Source organism: Colias croceus, chromosome 9 (assembly GCF_905220415.1).
Source record: "Colias croceus chromosome 9, ilColCroc2.1".
Lineage (NCBI taxonomy): Eukaryota > Metazoa > Arthropoda > Insecta > Lepidoptera > Pieridae > Colias > Colias croceus.
In genome coordinates this window covers 560,067-581,147 of record NC_059545.1, presented here as the reverse complement: position 1 = coordinate 581,147, position 21,081 = coordinate 560,067, and the positions used below count along the sequence as shown (strand labels likewise).

Sequence of the window (21,081 nt, the reverse complement as noted above, 5' to 3'; positions counted from 1 at the left end):
ACATATACTTTACATAAATCCTATCCTACTAATATTATAAATGCGAAAGTTTGTGAGGGTGGATGTATGTGTATGTGTTTGTTTGTTACTTTTTCACGCAAATACTACTGAACCGACTTCTATGAAATTTAGCACACATAATATAGAGGGTAACTTGAACTAACACATAGGATAGGTTTTATCCCGAAAATCCCACGGGAACGGGAACTATGCGGGGTTTTCTTTGAAAACGCGGGCGAGGCCGCGGGCGAAATGTTAGCACTTTATGTGGATACCTAAATAACACCCGGGATCACAGCCAACTTAGGTATACTTCGTGAAGTTGCTTAAAACAATTACGTTTGTCATTATAACATAAATACACGTTATATTTTTCACATAACGTGAAGGAACGAAATTGGAACAATATAGGCATAGCTGACGGGCGTTCTTCTTCCAAATTCGGTAATGACTAATCCCATCAGATCGTACAGAATCAAAGTGAAAATCTAGATGTCCTGCAGGAGTTTTTCGTAGCTTTTTTGCGGCAATTGGCGAGTCAGAAATACTGAGGAGACTCCAGAGATGCCGATGTTTCTAAGTTTTTGAGAGACGACCACGACTTTTGGTAATAAAAGCTTTCCCTGACTTTAGCATTTGCTCTGAAACGGCTAATTAAAAATCATACAGTGGCATATAGCATGAGTCTGTATTTATTGATGATGATATTATGATATTTACATGCTTAGCAGTGAGATAAAAGTGTCCAGGATCGAAACTGGAACAATCAGTGGAAGTATCATTGAATGCATACCAAGCCACATATGACATAATATATTTTGGACGGAATGCATACGAAGCCAAATATGACAGATTTGGAAAAGTACAAAAAAACATGATTAAAGCAAAAAAAACAACCTAACCAAATGTTTTACCTTATTTTAGAAAGACTAAAGAATGAAGTAATATTTTTTTTCATGGCTTTACTCACCTTTTTGATATTGAAATCTTAATTTGAAAATCACGGTTTTTTCCGCTCACCCAAACCGTCGCACGCGCTAGACTAAATCTATAACATATCTGATGGATAATATTTACACTGTATAAATTAATTACATTCCAATTCTCGATGAAATGCTGTTTAAGATGTAAGGTAGTTTTTTTAGATATTGTTTATAGTTAGCCTTTAAAAAATTCATAAACTTCGTCGTCCATATATGGCTTTGTATGCGGTAAGGGGTTAAGTCAAAAAATAGTTTTAACAGGTTACCAACAATATTGAATTTTAAAATTTAAATCGGCCTGCGGCCATTTGTAAGCCACTCATCTCACGCCTAAAACACATTTAGATAAGTCAGGCAATTACCGTCAAACGGGGTGAATAGGCACAGAATTGAACTTTGAACACATTTATCACCATTAATTCCTGAAAATATTGTATTGATTTTGGTATTAAAACTTGAGTCGCATTCTGAATATTCTTAAGAAATTTACAATGAATCATGAAAAGCATCCAGTTTAAATTATTTCTTAAAATTATAGGTCGTCCCTATTCAAACACAATATGGGGTCAATAGGGACGGTTATTGGCATTATAGGGAAAAACCGTTAGGGCTGTCACAATTTTGTTAGTATAATTATTATTTAGGCAAGTAGGTATAAAATTATTAAACGCATTTTGGTGCGTGCGTTTTGTGTGCGGCACACATTGCGCCGCACGCCAAGATGAGTTGAAGGATCATGTATTTAGTGTCAAGAATGAATTAAAGTACCTAAATTTATGGTTTAGGGACTTTAATTAAAGCATAATTATGTACAAATAAATAGGCATATTCTTCAAAATATTAACATGATTTTAATTGTGTCGGGTATATGAATTAAAAATGTTAAATTACATCGCGAGTACCTACAAGCTTTTTTAAACGACTTCATAAATCAAGTGACAACCCTGTTCCTATAGTCCCTTTACTGTCTCTTGACAAACTGCATCATCTCTATTTATTAAATATGGCGTCCCTATTGACCCCCCAGTCGTACCTAAAAACCCCCAACGCGTACCTAAAAACCTCTTATTATGTAAATAAATTCTTGCTCTTAATAAAATATAATTTTACGATATTAAAGCTTTTCAATTGTCCTTACAATACGTTATACAGGCTCTAGAATAAACACCAATTACGTAGATAGTCGTTATGATATTAATTTAACCACAAAAACAACGAAACTTTTTAAAATTAAAGACACTTCGATAGCAGGTAGTTCAAAGACGAAACTTCAGAATACTGTTTTGACAATTTATTTCTAACTTTACGTCAAATAAAAGTTACCAGTTTAAAAAATAACTATTCTATATTGAATTCTTGCCATTTTATAGGCTATGGTTAATCAATGATCAGAGTTATTACCGTGATAATTTGGATCCCAATTTTTTCCCTATTCACCCCACGATCCCTATTCACCCCGTTTGACGGTACCTCACTTTCTTAGTGGCTATTCTGGAACGTGATCTTCAATTCAATTTTCAAGTTCCGATTAAACAGTACCTATGTTTAGTTAGTATGCATATAGGTAGGTACATTACATGCATCTTTCCGATTTGCAATAACTTGAAAATATAAAGAACTGGATATTGAAGGAGTACAAGCACTGACTGGGTATTATTTGTGTCCCTTCGTCCAGCATACTCACCATGGAATCCTGATATTTCATGAATGTCAAAAAACTGTTCTGAAATAGTGCTAAATAGTGCCCAAAAAAAAAAATAGTGCTCTTGTACTTGCGAAGTTATAGCCATAGTTCGATGAGTATGCTGGACGAAGGTTTCGCCCAGCATACTCACCTCCGTCCGGAGAATCTGTATACGCTTCAAACATAATTCATACTTCAAAAAATAGTTCCCAAATAGTGCCAAACGGTGCCCAAAAAGAAAAAACAGTGCTCGAATAACTTCGGAGTTACAGGCTTCGTTCAGTGAGTATGCTGGGCGTAGTTTCTACGCCCAGCATACTCACCTCAGTGCGCGAATATCGAACGAGCTATAGGTACAATTTACGTCTCAAAAAATTGTGCTTGAAATAGTGCCCAATATCAGTCCAATTTTTGCTTGACTTTTGACCTAGAAAACCATTAAATTTGATTGTAAACTTCTACATACATTACATTGAGTACAGTCGAATACAATATTATTAACTTTCTTTCTAACAATTTTTGTCTTGTGTAAATTATTAATTGTCTATGTAAGGGAGTATTTACTTTAGAATCGCAATATTATTAATTACACATTATTTTAATAATACTTTATAATAATATGATTAAGCCTTCGCGCGTCGCATGGGACCCCGGTAGCTAGGAACAATGATTTTATATATTTTGTCTAGATCACGGCGCTTGAAGGATTAAGATATCAAATGAAGTAAATCATGCATGAAAAATAACGTTGCTGTTATTAATGCTTACATTACAACTGACAAAATTATTCAAAATAATCATTTTCCGGATCAAGGACGGTACCACAACGTTTACGGAATTGACCTGTATTCCTCATGTGATAAAGTTCAATATAGTGTGGCAGTAATGGATGCACGTACGGTCAATAGGTATGGGGCTTACGACGCGCGGCGCCCGCGACGCAAATGAATATGTTTATGTTTAAATACTAGATGGCGCTGCCCTAACATCTTACGATTATTAGACAAGGCTGATCTGTATTTTGAAGGTGATAAGGGTCCATTTTGTGTCACAAAGCAATCGAAACGAACAAGCGCTTCTCAGTTTCTTTGTTTGTTTACTTCGTCGCACATCATTATAATAACGCCGGCTTTTGAGTTTGACTACATAGTGGGTTGCAAAACCAAACAATGTGTTGGTGATGTCATTATTTACCTATATAAAATTGTGTATCTAGTACGTAATCAATATAGGAGCTGCACCCAAATCAGTACCTAAGTATATTTCAATTTATAATTATAATAGTGGCATTCAACTAAATTGATTTTACACTCATTCATTAATTGCACTGTAAAACTAGATAGCAAGCGAGTTGTTTTTTACAAAAACACGTTCATTTTTTCGTTGAATATGACACTGTACACTTAAAATTAAGGACATGCTTAAGAAGTTTTAAAAATGGGTACCTACTTAGTTACTTTTTTAAAGGTTTGATGTAGGTAGGTACACACATAATAACGTAATGTAACTTGTTTGTTTATCTAATTGGATCTCAAATACCTATTTATATACCTACTTCTGCGGAGGCCTGGTTTTATCCTCCAATTCTACTGGAAATGAAACACTGTCTTATTTGCTAGGATATAATTTACTTTTCTTCAATTTTTTTATTACAAGCTTGTCCTCGTTACCCGTCAGGATCTGTTCTCGTCTTAAGTTCACGTTAGTTACATTTCAATATCGAAATAGGTAGAATCAGTCAGCGCGAGCGTCGGTAGTAAGTATAAACGTAACTATAGAATTAACACAGATGTATTTTTTAGATAATATGACGTGAAGTGAAGACTATTACCGATTATCATCCGGATTTTTCAAGATATTAATTTTATTGGCTGCAAATGACTGTTTTTATTCAGACAAACACACAATGCAATGAAGTAATAGACTTCATTTACGCTTAAAGTTTCATTCATTTATTATTATTTATAAAGTTTTTGACATGTGAGAAAATACCATAATTATTTCCAATAACATGAAGTCTACAATTAGAAAGTATTTTTGTCCAAAAACATGTGTCGACGACTGTACCCCATTTTACGTTAGTATGTAGAAGTTTACATTAAAATTTAATGGTTTTCTAAGTCAAAAGTCAAGCAAAAATTGGACTGATATTGGGCACTATTTCAAGCACAATTTTTTGAGACGTAAATTATACCTATAGCTCGTTCGATATTCGCGCACTGAGGTGAGTATGCTGGGCGTAGGGCACCGTTTGGCACTATTTGGGAACTATTTTTTGAAGTATGAATTATGTTTGAAGCGTATACAGATTCTCCGGACGGAGGTGAGTATGCTGGGCGAAACCTTCGTCCAGCATACTCATCGAACTATGGCTATAACTTCGCAAGTACAAGAGCACTATTTTTTTCCTTTGGGCACTATTTAGCACTATTTCAGAACAGTTTTTTGACATTCATAAAATATCAGGATTCCATGGTGAGTATGCTGGACGAAGGGACACTATTATTTTTATTATTTCACGAAAATCTCATTTGAATATTATTATCCTTTATAAAATAGAGGCGATTTTTTATTTCCCATTGCTAACATATTTTTTGTTTTAATTTGGGTAAAAATGCATTTTTGTTTTTTAAATATAACTACAAACATGATATACAATAAATACGTTTGCAATAATTAAAATTAACGAAATAACTATAATATGTAAGGATACTAATAATAATAATATTATAATCTATTCTGTATCATTTACTTCACGAGAATTCTTTGTACTCCAACTTAGTTCTAAATTTAAGACTATCTTTTAACATTTACAAAATAATAAAAATAAGTTAAATGTAAAAAAGTAGACTCATTAATTAACATAATAAATATAATTAATTTAATATCACAATTTTGTTACTTTCACTAAATATTCGATCATCCTTGATATTCAAGCGTCATAATTTTGTGTTTTGTCTTTATGTGTGCGTCGGTGTGAGTTTTCTGATACGCCTTGTAGGTGCAGTCGAGGAAGGGACATCGGAACATGGGTTCCTTCCCACACTCGTATGTTACGTGTCTTCTGTATGTACTTTTATGCCTGTATTTTCTCTTGCATTTCTCACACTCATAACTGGTGTCGTAAGGTGACCAAAAGTTTTTCGTCTTCATCGGGACCACCGCGACCGGCAACATATTTTGCATCATCGTTTTAAAAAAATCCACTTCACCTGCAACAATTAAAGTCTTCTCTAATATTTTATTTTCATCCTTACCATTCATAAGCTATAACCTGTACATATTTACCTACCTACTACGGTCTATGTCTTATTTTAAGGGTACTATATATTTACAATAAATAATAGTATTATAAAATCAAGAACATTTATTCACATACACAAATGAAAGAAAAACAAACCACACCGCTGTAGAAATATAAATTAAAACTTAACAGAAAAATTTGTGCGAAATTAATTCCTTGAAGGATATCGTAGAACATAATTAATAAATGATTATTTTAATGTAAAGCTTATATTGTTCCAAATGCCCACAAAAATTATTATGGAATAACTTATAATTTGTAAAATTGCCCTCATTTCCAACCTGCTATATTTTTTTCAATTACAAAAATAATAATTGTTCGTAAATCGTCATGAAAAGTATTGTAATATTCAATGCTCAGTCACATTTGGGCCATAAATTTAACACGAGTTTTGCACATATTAAAAACCATATTAATATACAATTTATTAAATTGTGCTAAGTTCGATACGTATATTTGTTATTCACAGTGTTGTACATTTTAAATTTAAGAGGCAATATTAATTATAATTATTGTCCGATAAAACGTAGTCAGTTAATACACACTTATTTTTTCAATCAACAAAAGTAAAACTTACAATACACATTTTTGGTGGGTAAAATGTTAGTAAACTGACAATATTAATAATATTTATTATAGTATTAACACCCCTAGCCTCAATTTTCTATCCGGCTGTGCATAAAAATTCAATCGTTATTTATTTCAATAAAAATGTGCGTAATTATTATTATTAACTTTTCCAAAAAAAATTGAGATATAATATTTTCTTTGGTGCCATTAAAAATAAATTTTTGTTTTAGAAATGCATTTAAAATCTTTGGTTAACCTGCAAGATATTTTTACTTATTATAATAATTTACTTATAAATCTTAAGGCACTTAGGTATTTTATATCTTAACGCTAAATCGACTGGATTTGGTTAAAAATATTGCTTTTTGAACTTCGATGGTAACTTAATTAACAGTAACAAATGCAAATAAAATATTATACGTGAAGGTACGCTTTAACAGGAATACTGGACTTATAATACAAGTTATATAAAACATGTGTCAAATTATAAACTTCTTTGGTAACAAGGAACACTCACTAAACATTAACAACAAGAACAAGAAATATAACAATCTATTTATAATACGTATAAAATTATCGAAAAACATGTCTTACAAAATAGTCTTATAATTACAATATATCATAAAACATTAGTATTTGGCTTTCTATTGACTACTAAAAGGTATTTGGTAACGATATTATGACCTATTTCACTAAAGCTGCCTTTTCAGGTTTGTTTTGTTTCGCGACAAAACATAATTAATAATTGCTTACAAAATGCCTCATAGCGAAGGTGATGGCAAGTATTGGCCCCTTTTAATTATGGCCAAATCAATGTTTTAAATTAATTTTTCTATACATGAGGCATAATACACAATCCTCAAAAAACTTATTGCAAACAGCACATTTTAATTGGTCACCCTTACGGAGGTAAACCAGCCACATGTTATGTAGTTATTTATACACAACTTAACTTTTAATCAAAAGGTATGCACTAACGAAACTGACCAATGAAAATGCGTTATTTTTCACAAAAGAGTATTAAGACACTTATGGCTTTGAGTAACAAATATGTGATGATTTAGTTCAGCCGACTCGTCCCCTCTTCACTGTAGGATTCTCCAATAATTCTCTCGTCGATATAAAATGTTTTAAGTATACGCCCAGGGATTATCTCGCGTTAATCAATACTGTAACAGAGATAGTCATTTGTTAACACATTTAAATCATCAGCATCCTTCTGCTAGAGAAATAAAGCGTGATCATGTAATTACAGTGAGTTTTGTACTATCGACCTTTTCAGTGGCGGCAGAGCCATTTATAAAAATGTTAGTATGTTAGTGATCCCAAGTCGCTGGTGTTTTAGTCCATTAGTGTAGGTGTACAAATGATTACTGACGTGTGAGTGGGACCCTATCGCGGGTCATTCCGACACAAAATCCACTTTCTCTGGGAGGTCTTTGTGCAGGTGGCGCTCGTGCAGCAACAAGTTGTGCTTCTGGTAGGCGCGGTACACGCAATAGGGGCACTTGAAACTCGGCTGTTTCCTACACTCGTACTTTATATGCCGCTGCAGTGATCCCTTGTGCTTGTACTTGTTCCCGCAATCCACGCACTCATACAACGTCCACCCGGCTTTGCCGCTGCTAAGACTGGCAGTACCGTAACCCAATATATAAGGTGTGTACAACTGTGCAACTGAAATTAAAACGCAAACAAAAATAAATACGTGCAAATAATAATAAGCTACCACCTGTGAAGCGAAGCCACCGTACGGGATGTGCTACCATAAGCGTAAGATAATGCACCATGTCTCCCATTAATTTGCTTCTCATTAAATATTTCAATTTTGTCTACGACTACGACCTCTACCTAATCAAGGTGTTTTCATCATGCAACCTACGATACCGATAGAGAATAGAACGTACATTTAAAATGGAATACTTCCATGCATAAATCCATTTTAAATATGCATTTAACAAAGGTATATTAGAAGAACATGCAATGTTAGTATCCAAAGAAATGTTAGGCACCGTTAGAATTAAAAAATAGATACTCATCCTAAAGTTAATTCAAAAACGAAGTAAAAATTAAAACTAAAAAATATCAAGAATAGCAACTTTATTTTAAAATACAAAAAAGGTTATAAAAATACAATCAAATGCAATAAAATCACTGTAAACTTATTGTCTCGTTTATGTAAATACTAAAACAGGTAGTAATTTTGAAACTAGGTTCGTTCTGAAATCACTTGGGTCGAGATATCGCCGTGGCATCGGCCCTGAGCCTCATTTCATTTGAAACGCCCTATCACAGCTAGTCTATTCAACTTCAATTGTATAATATCACAACCTAGATATTGATTGATTTATTGTTTTGTGAACTTATTAAAAACTTTAATTTCTAATGACTAATTTTCGAAGGCACTTAGGGTATCTGTATGACTGTTGTACTTATTGAGCTCTACACATTGATTGTACGATGGTAACTCGAAACGGTTATTTCAGCGGCCCAGACCTGACAATGTTGTTCGCGCCATTTTTGTAAACTACCGTCATGTCGAATAACATTATCAATCCTAGGGCCGCATACTTATTATCGCTACGTGGTAATACATAAAATACTTATAACTACGTGGAAGATTATTTTGAACGTCCAAATACGGTTCGTGCTCGAAAGGCAGCGTACATTGTACTCGATTCAACAATAAGGCACTCGTTCTGGTCAAACCTAAATCTAACAATAATTGGCCCCAAATATAACAATTTGATAACATTCGTTTCCAGGAACTTACAATTAATTCGACTTACATCTGCGAATGTCCTAGTACATAAAATAAATGCATTACAAGTAAAGAGATCTAAAAATAATCGAATCAAAACCATTTAACTTATGAGTATTACAAAAATAATGGAACATGCATTATGGCAAAGACCTAGACTGCTTAAAAGCGAAAATAGCTTCATTTCAATATCATCTAACATATTACTATACACGTAATATAATATAGGTTTATTCAACCACGCTTGACGATTTCGTAACAAACTTAAACGTTAATCTCTGTCGAGGGAGCGAACTCACAGTACTGATCGCGTACCATCATTTAGACATCTAATTTTAGTAACTGCAATGGTAACAACTTTAAACTATTTATCTCGAACTAGCAAAGCTAAACGCGTACACTATTAAAACGGGAATGATACTTTACACAGTAAATGCTGTACATAAAAACATATATAAAAAAGTATAAAAAGCGTATGTAACTATACAATCACTATCTTATTATACTGGATAAATGCAACATTTACGGACACCGCTGCGGTTGCAATCAGTGCGAATACTATAATTCGTCGTGAGATTAAATTCATACGGAGCGGTCGGTCCGGGGACCGCCGCGGGTAACGTCTGCGGGACCGTGCCTGGGCCGCCCGGGGTGAGTGTCGATCATGTATAATATTGAGCATTCGAAGTCTACCGAGAATAGTCGTTTATTTTGCATCTGGCGTTAAAACTATCTCAAAATCACAAAAAGAAAACTGGGAAAATCCACACGGAATCATGAACGGCGGGAACCCAGGCACGGTCGGGTCTAAATCTAACGTGACCGAATGCCACTATCACAAAGAGATTACATCACATTTATCACATGGGGGCGCTACATGCACGCGTCCACGTTGTCCTGCTTGATGTAGGGCTCGGGCTTGACGTGCACCTCGCGGTGCATCCGCTCCATGTGGCGCGCGATGTGCATCTTCTGCTTGGCGCGGTACACGCAGTAGGGGCACTGGAACTGGGGCTCCTTGCCGCACTCCCACTTCTGGTGGTTCCGCAGCGACGACTTGAGCTTGTACACGCGGCCGCAGTCGGGGCACGTGAAGCTGTCCGTGTGGCCGGCGGGCGGCGGGCCGGCGGGCACGCGCAGGCCCGCCACGAGCGGCAGCGCCAGGCGGGCCGACCACTGCTCCCACGACAACCCCCCGAGCCGACCGAAGCCGCCCTCCTCCCCCGCGCCACCTGAAACCCCACACTGCTGTAGCGACCCGCCACACGGCTGCCTTCCTATCGTACATACATACATATATAAATATATTGTTATACACATACATATCTACTGTGAGTGTCACCGAGTGCTGTGATGGAAGCGTTGCGAGAAGGAAGTGAACAAAAATAAAGAACAAAAAAGAGAATTTCAACGTTTATTTTTAAAATGAAATTAAAGTGTCGAGCCTCGCGAGTGGCGACAACGGCGCCAATGGGTTATGTTCCCGCGCGTTTAGGTAAACGTTTAAATGAGCGCAGTCGCCCGACCCGTGGGTTTTGCTCGTCTACCTGAAATTAGTAATTATATTAGTACGAACGACCGACGAGAAGAAAAAAAAAACAAAATGAGTGAAAACTAGCGAGTGATCGTCATGCAACATGCGAGAAAAATAAAACAAATAATAAATTAAACTGACTTACCGAGACGCGGAAACGAACAGAACGAAAATCATTATGAAATAAAAATAACAACAAAAAGGAAAGAAAGGATAATATAATGCAACAAAAAAAGACAGTATTATGCACTATAGTTATATTTTATTAAACTTCTCTACCAAATAAACCCCAATATATTCATATAAAATCACACTAAATGATTAACTATGTTTTCAATAATATTAAAAAACAACGTGAACGTAGTTCTACTTAATACATAACTTATGTTCAACAAACATGATATGGTGGTACATTGCAATATAAACAACGTCATATACACTTATACGACTCTAACGGTTCAACAGACAACATTCATCCTCCACACCTTTTAAACTAATACTGACTTTGGTCAAATAGCTTCGTTATCCTATTTAAACAACAACAACAGTATACGATAAACGACACATCAAATAACGTTATTGCGAATTCTAAATATCAATGAATATCAATAATTTTTTATAAAACCTTTTTGAACACATCAATATATCCCAGTACACCGAAACCGAACGAATAATAAATTAACTAAAGGTAACATTGTAGGCACTTCATGAGCTCATTCGTCATTACCTCTCGCCGGAGCGACTCTATCTAATTAACCTAATAAATAATAAATTTAAATTATATTCTCAATAGCTTTGGATTCACTAAAATTTGGGAAGACAAGTGAATGGTCCCTGAATTTATAAATACGATTATACAATATAAAATCTTTTAATTATATATTTCTCGGAAAGCGAGCGCGGGGCCCGCGGTGTATAATATTATAATATCTAACGTTTAATATCATTATTGCACTATAATGAAGCATGGAATTATCCCTCGAAGGAATGTTAGGACACTAAGACTACAAATTCGAGTTAGTATCGCCGTCGACTACGCTACATAGTATAAACGATTTCAACAATTTGGTAAGACAATTTGGGAGACGCAGTCTCGATATTTGGCACTCTGCCGCGTAACAATACTTAGGGCCGGTCGAGACCGACGATAAATAGACTCTAAAAACGAAAATAACAAAATTAAAACTAACGCCGTCGGGGAATGTGCACTTTACGACTACATCTAGTGTATATCAATAATAATTATCAACAAAAAATAAAATATAAATATTGCGGAGCGATTTGGTCAGGTTTGCTTTGGTGTGATGCGTGGGGCGGGGCGAGCGCTAGACGGGCGTCTTCTTGTTGCGGCGCACCTTGCTGCTGGCGTACACGTACCACTCGGTGTTGTGGTGCTTGCGGATGTGCACGCCCAGGTTGCCGCGCTGCTTGGCGCGGTACGAGCAGTACGGGCACTGGTGCGCCGGCGCCTTGCCGCCGCACTCCACGTTCTCGTGCCGCCGCAGCGTGGACTTCCAGCGGTAGCGCTTGCCGCAGTGCCGGCACTCGAACTGCCGGCTGGCGTCGTCCGAGCCGCTGTCGCGCTTGGCCCGCCCCCCGTCGCCCGGCAGCACGATGTCGTCCGTGTCGTCGTACGAGTCCGACTCCTCCTTGCCCTCCTCGCCCGCGCCGTTGTTGTTCTGCAGGAAGGCGCGCTGCAGCAGGTGCGCCTTGATCGTGTCCGGGATGGCGTCGAGCGAGTCGAGCGGCAGCTTGGGCAGGTGCAGCGGCAGCGCCCCGTAGGGCTCCGCCTCGGGCCGCGGCGGGCAGGGCGCCGGCGCCAGCGCGCGCTGCGCCGACAGCAGCGACAGCAGCGCCGACGGCAGCGTGTCCTTGCCGAGCTCTGAAACCCAAACGTTTAATCGTATTGCAAATAATAAGCGCCACTACGCGTTCTGTTAATTCTACCAGGCTAATTGAGGAACCAAAGAAATGCGTTATAAAAAAATAATAAAAATAATCTCGGTTAGAAAGGCGAAGCTTCTAATTCATGCAGACATGCACAGTCCGAATTCGATCGTGACGAATCTTCCCATAAGTTCGGGGCGGGGTATCGAATGAAACGCGCGTTTAGTAAAATCGTTTAATCGTTCAAAAAATATCAAATATCAATAAATTTCAGGGGGCGAACTCTGTCGTTCTATAATACCGTATATAAAAGGAAGATCGTTAAGGCACTAGTATAAAAGCACTAAGTTAACCGCCGCAGACACGTCAAAGTTAACACTGAGCGATGCGTGCGGCCGGCCCCGCTCGGTCAGTCGCTACGCTTTAAGTACTGAGTGTGAGGCGGGGCGGCACTGGGAGCGCGGGGCGGGGCTCACTTGACGGGCAGCGGGCTGCGCGGCTGCTGGCGCTCGGGGTGCTTCTTCTCCACGTGCTTCTTGAGCTCGTTGCGGCGGTGCTTGCTGTAGCTGCAGTAGGGGCACTTGTACTGCGGCTCGCGGCCGCACTCCAGCGTCACGTGGCGCACGAGGTTCTTGCGCGCGTTGTAGCAGCGCTGGCAGTTGGGGCACTTGTAGCCCTTCTCCGTCTTGTACTGCGCGCACGGCAGCTGGCTGGACGTGCGCGGCAGGATGTGGTAGCGGGGCTCCGGCTTGCCCTCCCTCGCGCGCTCCCCCTCCCGCTCGGGCTCCGCCTTCAGCTTGTCGTTCTCCTTGCTCTCGTCGGGCTCCGGGAGCTTGGTCACGTTCTTCAGTATGGCGAGCGTCGTCGCCCGCGCGCTCTCCTCGATAACCTTTTTACTACTTCGCGTCATTATATTATGTCTCGCCTTCTGACCTGCAATAGAAATTTGCGGAATAATCATGTGAACGGTGAGGCGTGCCGGCCGACTGCGGGTTAGAAGCTCAAAGAAAAACAAAATCGACTTAAATGAATATATTTGAAAAACTTGAAAAACTAGAAAAATATAACAAAAATAAACAAGATCTTTCGAAACAAAAAAAAAAAATACTTCTTTACGATTTAAAAATGATCTTTTACAAAATCAACAAAAATAAAACTAAACGTATGGCACAAGCATCGATAAAAATATAAACTTAAAAAATGAGAAACGCAATGAGTTTGAACCGTTTTAACAATTCATGTTTTAACAAACGATGAGAGCGAAACTTAACAGATTACGACTACATAAATAACAAAAAATACCAAACTGGCAAGCAATATCAAAATAAAGGTTAATTTAAACTGGTAAAGAGATCGAAAACTTAACAAATAAAAAAAGAAAGCAAAAATCTAATACTGATATAAATAAACATAAAAGATGTGAGTATCAAAATGGGTGCTTTTGAGCGATATGGCCGAGCAAAGTCTTTTTCTGGGAATACTTCTTCCCGCACTTTTCGCAGACGAACTGCGGCCCGGTGACGCATTCGTACTTTTCGTGTCTCAACTTATTCCTCTTATATTTATATTGCTTCGTCTTGCAGATCGAGCAAACATGGCAACCCTCAGAGTTCAAACTGTCATTTCTTTCCGATTTGATCTCCTTTTTATATTTTCTCGGCTTATAATTGACTTTCTTTCTGCACATTTTCTTGCACTTTCTCCCCCTCTTTTTGCCTGGGGCTACGCCCTCGATTAAATCACATTTTTTTAGTAAGCCACGAGTTAATGGAAAAGGGGTTTTAGCGTATTGCAGGATGCTAAAGAGTGTTTCTGGAAGGGTAAAAAGCCATGATAAAAGCGTAGGTAGTTAAATGCACAGATAATATATGTTATGCACAGATAAAGAATAGTGTGGGAAATGTACATAGATTGGTTACGGTGATACGTGCTAAGAAATGAGGATATGTTCGACAGAATTCGAGGGGCCCTAACCCCGCCATTTGATTTTGTATTTACACGTCAATTAACATTTTTACATTTTTTTACATGTATTGAGACATCGAAAGTAATGTAGGTAAATGAAATGCGCATCCACTAGGAAACAAAATCGCCATGCTTACTCGGTACCTGCCTAGTGAACATGCATGAGGTAACTGTACTGAACGTAAAACATGAACTGCTAAAAAAGTCTTCTGCAGTGAAATCACATGTGAATGCAAATAAAAGTATAAAAAAAAACAAAATAAATAAATAAGCCACATAACCAACAAACTACGACGATAATCAGGATATTTACCTTTGTTTTCATACCTCTGTTTGCTTGTTGAATCTTCTTTATTTGAACACAACTGGCAAGTAATACACGAAATTTAGCGCCCGAAGGAAATAAGAAAATAAAATGGTCTTAAAACAATCGTATTGGCTTAGCGAAGGTGCGATGTGCACACGAGCTACATAAATAATTAAAATATTATAAATATTATAAATGTCACTTACCGCAACCATCCACCTCCGTTAAGGTTAAGAATTAATAAGTTAGCACTAGAGGGTTAACGCCGCAACACTATATGGACATGCAATGATTTAGACCCCAGTAAACAAACAAAAGCCAAATGTTTAATTATTCTGAATTCGATACTTACCTTACATTTTTACCTCACCTAAAATAGGCTACAACAATCAAAACCTTTACCGAAAACCATAAACCTGAAATGTTGTTCAAATTCATAATATATAGGATATATTTGGAATAAGGATTAGTATTTGATAAAATTAGATAATTATTAAATATTTATTGGTAGGTTCACATGTGAAAACACTAGCACTCTCGAGTCCGATGTATAATATATTATAATGTTTATATAGATAATAAATAGATTATTTTAAGCGATAACTGTCTAGTTTCAAATTATGGGAAGACATTGCGCATTTCATCCGTTCCTTCTTATTTGGAGCGAGCAACTTTACTTTGTGTCAATGGAAAGTTGATTGTTCCAACAACTTGAACCCCACAGAACAAATTGCATTGTGGTATAGATATTATAATAAATAGACAAACATGGCAATGCAACTTGTTGTTTATATAATTATTGTGACTGGCAACAGCAGCGTTGCCAGCCGCAATGTTGGCAAGTAAAAGCTGCTTACCTTGCGAATCTCGGACACTGTCATTTGAATTCATTAATTCATCTTGAGATCTTTCCATATGCCATTGAAAATCTGGAAAATTTATGTTTATGTTAATGATTTGGACCATTGCCAAGAAAATAGTTAAGTGTTCCATTAAAGTTATTAGCAAGACAAATGTACAGTTCTCATTTTTTTCATATTAATTTATACAGTTCTAATAATATATTGATAGTAATATTTTGTTACAAGTTGTTTGTTTATTTTTTCCATAATTTCTTATCTATTCTTCATCTCTTCAACTATAACTATTTAGAACCGGCCCAATTAATGCAAAATGTGACAATGCAGGTGATCATGAATGAAGCTTAGTTAAATTAATATGTGTCTCTGGAAGATTCATAACATCTAATCTAAAGGAAATAATCTTTTTAAATACACATACCTTTAAAAAAAAAAAAAAGAACCCAAGGTATTGCACTTCATAATAAATAAGTTATTAATAAATTATAAACATTATATTATTTATCGATATTTTCATTTCTCCACTACTTATAATCTATTGAAATTATTCTACTGTATTTCTCTACTGTATGCTGTTGAAAATAGTCCTCACAAATAAAACCTTCCCCACAATACTCACTGCGTACGACGTCATTGTGCTGCGCGGTCTGATCGCCAGCCTCCTCGTCCAGCGTGAGGTCCTCCACCCCGTCCCGGGACACTTCCTCCTTGCAGGCCACGTCTTCTGTTGGTTCGGGAGCTGGGACTGGTGCAACGGGCGGGGCTTCGGAGGACAGGCGACGCGCTTTCTTGCGTCGCCTGGTCGGACTGAGCGAGCCTTCGCGGCTGTCCACGCTGCCGTCACGGGCCTGTGCAGGGTTCAATTTATAGTTATGGCATGTTTAGTATTCAGTTTGTAGCTTTTCTTGTTGAAATCTTTGTTTATGTATCATTTATAGCATTGAGGCTGGTTGCAGAGCTTGACCGACCATCAGTGCGTACGTCAGTCGCGCTTGTAATATGTATGGAAATTCATAAAGACGTTCATAGCTAGACCGACCATACGCACGCGTATTGGCATGCGCATTAGTGTCATAGTCATACAATAATAATTGTTGATGCGTATCGTCAGGACTGACGATACGCACTGACGGTCGGTCAAGCTCTGCAACCAGCCTTAAAGTGCAAATTTTGTATATCTTACTCTTTAAGTTTCTTATGTTTGTTTATGGTTTGGTTTATCACATGTTATTTTCACATATGTGTTGTAATGTTAAACTGTTTCTTATAAGAATTAAAACGTAATTATTAATGATTGAATTTTGATAAGATAAAACTTTTCTAACCATAGGCTAAACACAATATAATACTTTAATTCATCCCCTCTACCAATCCACCTGTTGTATAATATACGTTTATATTTAATTGGAACCAACTTTATCTAATTCAAACAAATATTCAAAACATGTGTACAAACTGAGTTTGTTTTAATATTTACAAGTTCCAATCTATAAGTTTTCTTAATATATTAAAGGTTTTTATCATTAACATATATTGAACAAAGCACTTCAATATGTGCAGAATTGCATAACTTTTCAGTAGTAACATGTTTGTTTTGTGAGGACACAAGTACAAGTAGGTCATCATTCAAATGTTTTTATGTGTGTACCGTGTAACCAATCTGTTAAACTGTACATCTATATTATTGCATTTGTTAATTTTGTAGTGATTTGCAATGCTGTTGATTTGTAGCCAATGCAATTCATTTGTTACGCATGAGTACTTGCGTTCGCACAATCAAGGCCTGCTACCGTAGTAAATGAAAACATTGTTCTATAAACTATGAAACACAAGACTTATCACTTAGAAATGGCATTGAAGCACTTAACATGCTAACACCACAGTAATTAAATATCAACTATCAAATGATGACGTTACATACTTAAAATTGTATTAAGGTTAGTGCCATTAGATGATGCTCCCAATTAAAGACAATGCCTGTTAAGTGTCACATATTAACTAATTATCACTTAGAGGAATTGCAGCAATTTTGTTGGAAATTAAACAAGAAATACTATTTAAACTTGAACTATAATTTGATTTCTCGGAATGAAATCAATGGATATAACTCTAGAACTAGAATATTATTTTATACAACTGTTCTTATGTTGTCTAATTGTTAAAGCATGTATTGAACAGCCTTCAAATGTGTTAAGGTAAATACTACTTTTGATTTATGGAAATCATTAGTAAAGTGTTACAACTTCATGAGCTGCTTTTAAGTTGAGTTGTTTTCTGAAATTCTTTTGTAACCACAGATTTAAACAGTTTTGGTTGATTGAACAATCTATACTAATATTATAAAGAGGAAAGATTTGTAATTATGTATGTATGTATGGTTTTCACGCATAAACTACTGGACCGATTTTGATGAAATTTGGCACAGACCCTGAGAAAGAACATAGGCTACCTTTTATTGCGAAATATGTACCACGGGCGAAGCCGGGGCGGACCGCTAGTATAATATAAGCCAATAGCATCCCAACTGTACTATAAAATTATCTTGTAATAAAAAATGTTCTTCATATTTTATGTATAGTTTTCATGTAAAGCAAACATCAACAAATTTTTGTTTCCTCCTAATGGTAATATTACTTGATTAAATTTTCTGAATTTCAGTATATTATTTGTAGATGTAGAATGATTGTTCATGTGCATAAAATATTGTGTTGTTTCAAGTATGCATTTTGTTCTTACCTCCATAATAAGGCTTCAGGAAATAGTTCACAATTACTCTTTGATTGCTTGTCAATGACATATTAAGTGTGCAATAAATAAGTATTTGTTCAACAATTAGTGCACAATTTATCATATTTTATTGATGACTAGTATATGCTGTATGCACGTATCATAAAACAATGTAAAATATAAATGGAACATGTAGGTACTCGGTAAATTTTAATTACATTAACATTTCTTGACACCAAGGTTATTTAAGATTTACCTGCATTTTTTGTTATAAATATTATGATGATGTAGTTCATTAAAATATGTATGTAGATACATAATTAATTTCAAATAGGTACATCTAGTTACATAAAAATCTCATACAGTATTTGGTGTTTTATTGAAATTACAATAATTACCTGTGGTGGTGGAGATGTTCCTCTGGGCGGGTGTGCAGGTGTGATTGGGGTTGAGTGAGAGGGGCGCGACGGAGGCCTGGACGGCTTGTTGTCCGATAGACCTTTGATCTGTAGCGACTCTGCTGCTTTAAGCAATGCAGCCAACTGATCTTGGGAGATATTTACTTCTCCCCTGTACATGTAATCCATCATAGCTCTCAACTCGGCATACTTCACATCTTTTAATATAATTATTGGATGCTTGTCGTATTGTTGAGATAAAACACTCTGTAACAAAACACACATGTTTTGATTTCGATTTGTAAATAAATCAGTTCATGAATGTTAAGTATTCTTTTGTCACTATTTGACATTTTGTTGTAAAAATATAGAATGTTTTAATAATGAGTTATTAAAGAAAGTTATTTATTTAATTAGTTTTTAATAATTTTATGCTAAGTAGATAGTAAAAGGATGAATGTTTGGTAATGATTCTAAACAAGTATTTGGAAAAGTTGTATAAACAACTTTCTGTTGCCAACTCATCTATGCATCAATCTAATCTAATTGCTCGTAATACCTATACGAAAGCTAGCACGAAGCGACTGGAATGTTTATTAGAGCAAAACTGTGCTAGCTTGCACTAACTTATACACGAATCAATTGACCTACTTACAGCGTTAACATGATACGTACCTCGAAATAGGGACTGCAAGCGGACAAAACGACTTTATGCGCCTTGAGAGTCTTTCCTTCCGCAGCCAAAGTACAATCCACGTGAATTCCTTTCGCTAAAAGGGTGTCGAAAACTGACACCAACGTCGATTGGTGATTGTTCCACCGCAAACAGAATTGCTGGTCATCATCCATTGTGCTTTCGTACCACTCGTCGCGCCCACTCTCCTAATTCACAAAACAACAAAATTTAAAACGAATACCAATACACAACGCATTAATTAATTAGGCCATCACGAAAACATATTTCAGCTAACTGAAATATTCCACTAGCATCATATTTATCAATCACATAAAATATCTCACCAGATTCACTTCATAGGATTAGATCACGTCTGAACTTAACTAAATTAACTTTATAGACCACGTAAAGTAGTCGTAAGCGACGCGGCACAAAGAAAATGGCCGCTTTTCCAGCGCGACAAAAAATAAAATGGCGACGAAAATTCTAAGTTTTACTATTTCCTGAACAAACTTTTCCCTCGTCAAACAATCCGTCTAACATTATTACGAACTCTAGCTCGACAAACTATTTACAAGTTTTGAATATTGAAGAACTTTAAGAAACTTTCGAAAAGTTCACTAGTGGAAATTTTCAATATGAAAAGTCGAAGCGATTTATTAAGCACTCATCATATCTACAATGGCACTTTGAAATATTTCAAACACTTACCTTGACTATTTCATTAACTATTCTAACAACGTTTTAACACAAATATTTGTTCTGAAAAATTAATAAAACACAATCGTTTTCATAATCAACACATTACTTTGCACACCCGCCAGCTTTCTTGATAGAATGAAATGAAAATACTAAACTATGGCTATGTTGCAAGTTTAGCGAAGCGAAAGGCACCTCTACAAAAATCCATTGAAGTACAAGTTGAATACCTACGAACAACAGAGTGACCCAAAATAAGCTCTAAAAATTGTTGCCAGTAACAAAATCAAAAGCTTGTTTAACTTGTAAATTAAGCAATAATTCTCGTTTAATTTAAAGAGATTAGCTAATTGAACCTATTTAATAAATATTTTTAATTTATTCAGACATTTTTAACATATTTCAAAGTGTTTTACTTAATCTAACATCAGTATGACGTGATTTAACCTTGACCCAAATAATAAGTTAACTCGTGATTTGTGTCAAACTTTAATTTGATAGGTATTCATTTTATATTTTTGAATAAATGTAGTAAAGATAAGGTACTTTCTTGATAAAAGATTTTTAAATAAATGAAAATAAAGTGTTGTCTTTGAGTTATTTATTGTTCATTGAATTTTTTAAACAGAACTGTACAAATATGTATTGCTGCCATCTATTGTTAAGCGAGTTAACTACGATATGTTGCTCTAGTTCAAGATCTATTAACTATAGCCAAGAGAGATC

General features: G+C 36.2%; 1 protein-coding gene across 2 annotated transcripts; it reads right to left on the bottom strand.

Moving 5' to 3' along the window:
- Nucleotides 1–8,624: 8,624 nt before the first annotated feature.
- Nucleotides 8,625–20,658, bottom strand: LOC123694621 (longitudinals lacking protein). 2 transcript variants are annotated; one of them, XM_045640105.1, is made up of 7 exons: nucleotides 20,368–20,658; nucleotides 19,656–19,862; nucleotides 18,981–19,247; nucleotides 16,475–16,703; nucleotides 15,853–15,924; nucleotides 12,214–12,718; nucleotides 8,625–10,575 (listed from the first exon to the last, which is right to left on the bottom strand). In XM_045640105.1, exons 2-7 carry the CDS (start codon nucleotides 19,827–19,829, stop codon nucleotides 10,176–10,178), a joined length of 1,647 nt encoding a protein of 548 aa, XP_045496061.1. In that variant the 5' UTR covers nucleotides 19,830–19,862; nucleotides 20,368–20,658; the 3' UTR covers nucleotides 8,625–10,175. The 2 variants fall into 2 exon arrangements, with proteins under 2 accessions (XP_045496061.1, XP_045496060.1); XM_045640104.1 differs by lacking the exons at nucleotides 8,625–10,575; nucleotides 20,368–20,658 and adding an exon at nucleotides 20,001–20,234 and having other exon boundaries at nucleotides 11,079–12,718.
- Nucleotides 20,659–21,081: the final 423 nt, after the last annotated feature.